The sequence below is a fragment of the Salvelinus alpinus genome, chromosome 8 (genome assembly GCF_045679555.1).
Source record: "Salvelinus alpinus chromosome 8, SLU_Salpinus.1, whole genome shotgun sequence".
Lineage (NCBI taxonomy): Eukaryota > Metazoa > Chordata > Actinopteri > Salmoniformes > Salmonidae > Salvelinus > Salvelinus alpinus.
In genome coordinates, this window is record NC_092093.1 from 76,948,459 (window position 1) to 76,956,934 (window position 8,476).

The 8,476-nt window shown below is 41.7% G+C and overlaps 1 protein-coding gene across 4 annotated transcripts in view; it reads left to right on the forward strand.

The window, feature by feature from the left end:
• Nucleotides 1-8,229, forward strand: part of LOC139583730 (partitioning defective 3 homolog) — a 599,078-nt gene extending 590,849 nt beyond the window's left edge. For all 4 annotated transcript variants that reach the window (XM_071415128.1, XM_071415130.1, XM_071415129.1 and 1 more), the window contains one exon: nucleotides 4,948-8,229. In XM_071415128.1, coding sequence (XP_071271229.1) covers nucleotides 4,948-5,410 — 463 coding nt within the window. In that variant the 3' untranslated portion in view covers nucleotides 5,411-8,229. The remainder of the gene's footprint in view (nucleotides 1-4,947) is intronic.
• Nucleotides 8,230-8,476: the final 247 nt, after the last annotated feature.

An 8,476-nucleotide genomic window follows, 5' to 3' on the forward strand; every position in this document is an offset into this window, starting at 1 on the left:
TCTTCATGCCTTCTTGTATCCTGTCTTTGTCTTCATGTATCCTGTCTTTATGCCTTCATGTATCCTGTCTTTCTACCTTTGTGTATCCTGTCTTTATGCCTTCATGTATCCTGTCTTTATGCCTTCATGTATCCAGTCTTCATGCCTTCTTGTATCCAGTCTTCATGCCTTCTTGTATCCTGTCTTTGTCTTCATGTATCCTGTCTTTATGCCTTCATATATCCTGTCTTTCTACCTTTGTGTATCCTGTCTTTATGCCTTCATGTATCCTATTTTTATCCCTTCATGTATCCTGTCTTTATGCCTTCATGTATCCTGTCTTTATGCCTTCATGTATCCTGTCTTTATGCCTTCATGCATCCTGTCTTCATGCCTTCATGTATCCAGTCTTCATGCCTTCTTGTATCCTGTCTTTGTCTTCATGTATCCTGTCTTTATGCCTTCATGTATCCTGTCTTTCTACCTTTGTGTATCCTGTCTTTATGCCTTCATGTATCCTGTCTTCATGTCTTCATGTATCCAGTCTTCATGCCTTCTTGTATCCTGTCTTTGTCTTCATGTATCCTGTCTTTATGCCTTCATGTATCCTGTCTTTCTACCTTTGTGTATCCTGTCTTTATGCCTTCATGTATCCTGTCTTTATGCCTTCATGTATCCTGTCTTCATGCCTTCATGTATCCAGTCTTCATGCCTTCTTGTATCCTGTCTTTGTCTTCATGTGTCCTGTCTTTATGTCTTCATGTATTCTGTCTATATGCCTTCATGTATTCTGTCTATGTCTTCATGTATCCTGTCTTTATGTCTTCATGAATCCTGTCTTTATGTCTTCATGTATCCTGTCTTTGTCTTCATGTATCCTGTCTTTATGTCTTCATGTACCCTGTCTTTATGCTTTCATGTATCCTGTATTCATGCCTTCATGTATCCTATTTTTATGCCTTCATGTATCCTGTCTTTCTGCCTTCATGTATCCTGTCTTTACGCCTTCTGGTATCCTGTATTTATGCCTTCATGTATCCTGTCTTTATGCCTTCATGTATCCAGTCTTCATGCCTTCATGTATCCTGTCTTTACGCCTTCATGTATCCTGTCTTTATGTCTTCATGTATCCTGTCTTTATGCCTTCATGTATCCTGTCTTTACGCCTTCATGTATCCTGTCTTTATGCCTTCATGTATCCTGTCTTTATGCCTTCATGTATCCTGTCTTCATGCCTTCATGTATCCAGTCTTCATGCCTTCTTGTATCCTGTCTTTGTCTTCATGTATCCTGTCTTTATGCCTTCATGTATCCTGTCTTTCTACCTTTGTGTATCCTGTCTTTATGCCTTCATGTATCCTGTCTTTATGCCTTCATGTATCCAGTCTTCATGCCTTCATGTATCCTGTCTTTACGCCTTCATGTATCCTGTCTTTATGTCTTCATGTATCCTGTCTTTATGCCTTCTTGTATCCAGTCTTCATGCCTTCTTGTATCCTGTCTTTGTCTTCATGTATCCAGTCTTCATGCCTTCTTGTATCCTGTCTTTGTCTTCATGTATCCTGTCTTTATGCCTTCATGTATCCTGTCTTTCTACCTTTGTGTATCCTGTCTTTATGCCTTCATGTATCCTGTCTTTATGCCTTCATGTATCCAGTCTTCATGCCTTCTTGTATCCAGTCTTCATGCCTTCTTGTATCCTGTCTTTGTCTTCATGTATCCTGTCTTTATGCCTTCATATATCCTGTCTTTCTACCTTTGTGTATCCTGTCTTTATGCCTTCATGTATCCTATTTTTATGCCTTCATGTATCCTGTCTTTATGCCTTCATGTATCCTGTCTTTATGCCTTCATGTATCCAGTCTTCATGCCTTCATGTATCCTGTCTTTACGCCTTCATGTATCCTGTCTTTATGACTTCATGTATCCTGTCTTTATGCCTTCATGTATCCTGTCTTTACGCCTTCTGGTATCCTGTCTTTATGCCTTCATGTATCCTGTCTTTATGCCTTCATGCATCCTGTCTTCATGCCTTCATGTATCCAGTCTTCATGCCTTCTTGTATCCTGTCTTTGTCTTCATGTATCCTGTCTTTATGCTTTCATGTATCCTGTCTTTCTACCTTTGTGTATCCTGTCTTTATGCCTTCATGTATCCTGTCTTCATGTCTTCATGTATCCAGTCTTCATGCCTTCTTGTATCCTGTCTTTGTCTTCATGTATCCTGTCTTTATGCCTTCATGTATCCTGTCTTTACGCCTTCTGGTATCCTGTCTTTATGCCTTCATTTATCCTGTCTTTATGCCTTCATGCATCCTGTCTTCATGCCTTCATGTATCCAGTCTTCATGCCTTCTTGTATCCTGTCTTTGTCTTCATGTATCCTGTCTTTATGCTTTCATGTATCCTATCTTTCTACCTTTGTGTATCCTGTCTTTATGCCTTCATGTATCCTGTCTTCATGTCTTCATGTATCCAGTCTTCATGCCTTCTTGTATCCTGTCTTTGTCTTCATGTATCCTGTCTTTATGCCTTCATGTATCCTGTCTTTCTACCTTTGTGTATCCTGTCTTTATGCCTTCATGTATCCTGTCTTTATGCCTTCATGTATCCTGTCTTCATGCCTTCATGTATCCAGTCTTCATGCCTTCTTGTATCCTGTCTTTGTCTTCATGTGTCCTGTCTTTATGTCTTCATGTATTCTGTCTATATGCCTTCATGTATTCTGTCTATGTCTTCATGTATCCTGTCTTTATGTCTTCATGAATCCTGTCTTTATGTCTTCATGTATCCTGTCTTTGTCTTCATGTATCCTGTCTTTATGTCTTCATGTACCCTGTCTTTATGCTTTCATGTATCCTGTATTCATGCCTTCATGTATCCTATTTTTATGCCTTCATGTATCCTGTCTTTCTGCCTTCATGTATCCTGTCTTTACGCCTTCTGGTATCCTGTATTTATGCCTTCATGTATCCTGTCTTTATGCCTTCATGTATCCAGTCTTCATGCCTTCATGTATCCTGTCTTTACGCCTTCATGTATCCTGTCTTTATGTCTTCATGTATCCTGTCTTTATGCCTTCATGTATCCTGTCTTTACGCCTTCATGTATCCTGTCTTTATGCCTTCATGTATCCTGTCTTTATGCCTTCATGTATCCTGTCTTCATGCCTTCATGTATCCAGTCTTCATGCCTTCTTGTATCCTGTCTTTGTCTTCATGTATCCTGTCTTTATGCCTTCATGTATCCTGTCTTTCTACCTTTGTGTATCCTGTCTTTATGCCTTCATGTATCCTGTCTTTATGCCTTCATGTATCCAGTCTTCATGCCTTCATGTATCCTGTCTTTACGCCTTCATGTATCCTGTCTTTATGTCTTCATGTATCCTGTCTTTATGCCTTCTTGTATCCAGTCTTCATGCCTTCTTGTATCCTGTCTTTGTCTTCATGTATCCTGTCTTTATGCCTTCATGTATCCTGTCTTTATGCCTTCATGTATCCTGTCTTTACGCCTTCATGTATCCTGTCTTTATGTCTTCATGTATCCTGTCTTTATGCCTTCTTGTATCCTGTCTTTGTCTTCATGTATCCTGTCTTTATGCCTTCATGTATCCTGTCTTCATGTCTTCATGTATCCAGTCTTCATGCCTTCTTGTATCCTGTCTTTATGCCTTCATGTATCCTGTCTTTATGCCTTCATGTATCCAGTCTTCATGCCTTCTTGTATCCAGTCTTCGTGCCTTCTTGTATCCTGTCTTTGTCTTCATGTATCCAGTCTTCATGCCTTCTTGTATCCTGTCTTTGTCTTCATGTATCCTGTCTTTATGCCTTCATGTATCCTGTCTTTCTACCTTTGTGTATCCTGTCTTTATGCCTTCATGTATCCTGTCTTTATGCCTTCATGTATCCTGTCTTCATGCCTTCATGTATCCAGTCTTCATGCCTTCTTGTATCCTGTCTTTGTCTTCATGTATCCTGTCTTTATGCCTTCATGTATCCTGTCTTTCTACCTTTGTGTATCCTGTCTTTATGCCTTCATGTATCCTATTTTTATGCCTTCATGTATCCTGTCTTTATGCCTTCATGTATCCTGTCTTTACGCCTTCTGGTATCCTGTCTTTATGCCTTCATGTATCCTGTCTTTATGCCTTCATGTATCCAGTCTTCATGCCTTCATGTATCCTGTCTTTACGCCTTCATGTATCCTGTCTTTATGACTTCATGTATCCTGTCTTTATGCCTTCATGTATCCTGTCTTTACGCCTTCTGGTATCCTGTCTTTATGCCTTCATGTATCCTGTCTTTATGCCTTCATGCATCCTGTCTTCATGCCTTCATGTATCCAGTCTTCATGCCTTCTTGTATCCTGTCTTTGTCTTCATGTATCCTGTCTTTATGCTTTCATGTATCCTGTCTTTCTACCTTTGTGTATCCTGTCTTTATGCCTTCATGTATCCTGTCTTCATGTCTTCATGTATCCAGTCTTCATGCCTTCTTGTATCCTGTCTTTGTCTTCATGTATCCTGTCTTTATGCCTTCATGTATCCTGTCTTTCTACCTTTGTGTATCCTGTCTTTATGCCTTCATGTATCCTGTCTTCATGCCTTCATGTATCCTGTCTTCATGCCTTCATGTATCCAGTCTTCATGCCTTCTTGTATCCTGTCTTTGTCTTCATGTATCCTGTCTTTATGCCTTCATGTATCCTGTCTTTCTACCTTTGTGTATCCTGTCTTTATGCCTTCATGTATCCTGTCTTTCTACCTTTGTGTATCCTGTCTTTATGTCTTCATGTATCCTGATTGAATGTCATCATAGTTACAGAAAGAAGACTTTGGCAGATCTCCATCTCATTTTTGCCTCATTTCTCCTTTTTTGTTTCTGGTGAATTACGCAACTACAAAAAACCATGTTGCAAAGATTGAAAATAAAAGTGTAGCTCATGAAACTATGTTGTTCTTGTGTCCTCCAGGCAACCTCGTAAGACCCCCAGCACAGTGTCCCAGGAGTCGTGTGACAAAGCCTTCCCGCCGGGCGAGGTCTTCCAGACGGCCAAGGAGAACCCCCGCTACTCCAGCTACCAGGGCTCCAGGAATGGCTACCTGCACAGTGGGGCCAGTGGCTTCAATGCCCGCGTCCTGCTGGAGACCCAGGAGCTGCTGAGGCAGGAGCAGAGACGCAGGGAGCAGTCTGAGGCCAAGATGAGGCTACCGCCGCCACAGGAGGGGGTCCCTGTCACCAACACCAGCTACGATGACATTCCCCCAGCCCCGACTCCAACCCTTCCCCAGGATCCAGTCCTGACCCAGGCCCCGATCCCTGTCACAGCCACACCCAAGGGCCCGTACCGCCAGGATGTGCCCCCCTCTCCATCTCAGCTGGCCAGGCTCAACAGGCTGCAGGGCTCAGAGAAAGGACGTCCATTTTACTCCTGAGGGGCAAAGGAGGGATAAGAGGAACTGGAGGATGGAGGAGGGGTTGATGATTATCAGCAGCAATAATATAAGAGAGTCTGGATCTTTTTAAAGTCCACTAGATATCTTTGAATGGCTTCAACACAGAGGTTTAATTAATTGTATTTCTATGTTGGTGTTTTTATAACAAACTTTACAGTCAGGATTCTATTCACCCCAATCACCAGTTGTCTGCTCTGTGTCTGCCATCGTGATCTTCCCACTTTAAGTGCCTTGTGGGAAGACTGTCCTGCCTTAAAGGTCGAATGCAGCCGTTTTTATCTCAATATCAAATCATTTATGGGTAACAATTAAGTACGTTATTGTGATTGTTTTAAATTAAAATGGTCAAAAAGAAACTAAAATAACTTCTTAGTAAAGAGCAATTTCTCAAACAAGAATTTTGATAGGGAGTGGTCTGAGTGGGGAGAGGAAAACAGAAAACTAGCTGTTATCGGCAGAGGGGTTTGGAACTCTTTCTTATTGGTCTATTAACTAATTTACCGCCTGGCGATGTCACCAGGCAGGTCAAAACTCCATCCCACCAAAGCAGGCTGAAATTTCAGGCGGTCTTTTCAAACAGTTATTGCACTAAAAGGACATTATCATAATTTTCACAATTTCACAGCATTATTCCAAAATAGTGTGTGAGCTTGTGTGGTTTACCACTTCGCTGTGTGAGCTTGTATGGCCTACCAAATCACGTTTTTGGCTGCACTGGGTCTTTAAGAGTCTAGTCCTCACCCTTCCTGTGGCTTGTGTATTTGGACACCTTCATCGTCCTGCATTGTATCTACAAAACATCCTGTCAATCAGCACCCCACAGTATTTTCACCCACGTATCACCCATGAGCAACTTCTGACGCAAGTGTATACTCTCAAGTATTTGTGTATGACCTAGATTGTGTTTGGGTGTGTTTCTGTAGGGTTCTATATGCTGCCGTCAGCATGTGTTGACATAAAGAGCACTGGGTTAACCAGCATGTCCGATCTCTGGGGTAAGACAACCCTACAGTTCCCAGCTACACTACAGAGAACATTTCCCCCGGGACTATGACACCCTTCTTATTTAAACTCAGCCTCGCATGCTCTCTCTCTCTCTCTAGCATTTTATCCTCTACCGTTGTTTTTTGTTCCTCCTTTCTTTTGTAGTTCTCCTCCTCTCCTCCTCAACCAGAGGTAGACCTTTAGATCTCATTTCACTGTGGGGTTTCAGGCTGGGTTTCTGTATACGCACTTTTTGACATCTGCTGATGTAAAAAGGGCTTTATAAATACATTTGATTTGACTTGATTTGAACTCCTTTCATCTGGGGGATTCATCAGTATAAATGAGGTCAGGGTTGGGTTATTAATTAATGTAGCTCATGAAACATGTATCTGTGTTGTGTCTGGGCGGCGCTAGTGAGGGGGTGGTGGATGGGTTAGAGGTAGAGTGGGAGGGTTAGGCTGGGTCTGCCATGGTGTTTCTGCCTGACCGTTTGGCCGTTGCCTCGGCTGAGTCACTGTAACTAAAGCCAGTCTGTAACCAGTCTGTCCTGACCCATCCGACTGACTGCTGCTCCACATTTTTCATTAAGGTGGTTACCGGGAAACCACATACTGTTCACTACAACGTTCCTGAACAGCGTCACATACAGCCTCACAGCATGACTGTCTGTCTTTTTCGAGGCCCAGCTAAAAAAAACAATCTCTGTTTCATTTCATTTCATTCTACTACCGTTTATAAGTAATCAATACTGTCGTAATTCATGTTTTAACTACCATTGCCATATTTTTTTCTCATCTGTGTGTGGGTGAGAATGTGTGTGTGTGTGTGTGGGTGGGTGGGTTTGTGGGTGTGTGCGTATGGGTGTACTGTTAACAGTGCCTGTAATGTGATGCCTCCCGTGTCTTTGAATGTACCTTGGCAGAGGTTGAAACAATGAGTGTCAATGAAACGGCAATAGGAGAGGAGTGAAGCGAATAAGACAAGTGGGAGGTGGGAATGAGGCAGTCTGTAAGGGTAGATTGACCCAACTGGTGATGAGTTCTATTGCTTTCTCAGAACTATTCCACTGAGCCGCTGGAACAGACCAGGGCTGGAGAAAAAGGCACATTTGGCATTTCCATACTTCCATATTCACGCTCTCTCTTTCCCAATTTTTTATCGCTTCCTCTCTTGCTTTCTCTCTCTTTCGCTCGTCGCCCCTCTCTCTCTCTCTGACTGTTTGCCTCTTTTCCTCCCTTTCGCACTCTCTCACCATAGTTTTATATGCTTCTCAATAAGTGATATCGCCCTCCGTTCCAAACATATTGCTACCGTATTATTCCTTTCTCTGCTTTTTAATGTGGTTCTAAGTCTTTTCTGGGTTGTAAGGAGGAGGAGTCGGGGGAAGGGGGAGAATATTCTAACCAAACAGCTGGTTCTGGTGCTTGATGTTTCCACAGTGTTCCACACGTTAGACTTGGAAGTGGATCAAGTGCCTGCCATATCCAACAAGTCATTTTTTTTGTATAGCAAATATTACGTCATGCACATTTTCATCCATTTTTTTATTTTATAAGTTTAAGACCTTTGTTTGTGTCGTCTGTCTTATTGACACACTGATTGCATTGTTTTGCCTGCCACAAGCTAATGATTTAATCATGAGAGAAAAATAGTAATCCTACACAATGTATTTTTATGACTGTTCCTTGTCATCTTTTATAAACGGTAATTAGGTACTCTCTAGGGTGTTTTCCCAATGACTTATGTAATAAGAACAGTGTGATTGGTTTATAAGAATTGTACCTGGTGTATTAAAAACTCTATACAGCCTCTGTCTCTGTACTGTACATATCACATTTGACTAAATAAATAAATATGGAAGGCTGCTTCCTTCCTGGTTACAACTAACTAGAACTTTGTGGCACAAACTGAAACAAATGATTACGTCTCCAACAATGTCGTTGTTGTAACAGATCCACAAAGTATTCCTCGTCTCGGAGTACAACTTCATTGACCGTGATTTATGTGGTGAGGAAGTTCCAAACTCGGAATATGGACCAGTAAATACAGAGGAAAGGA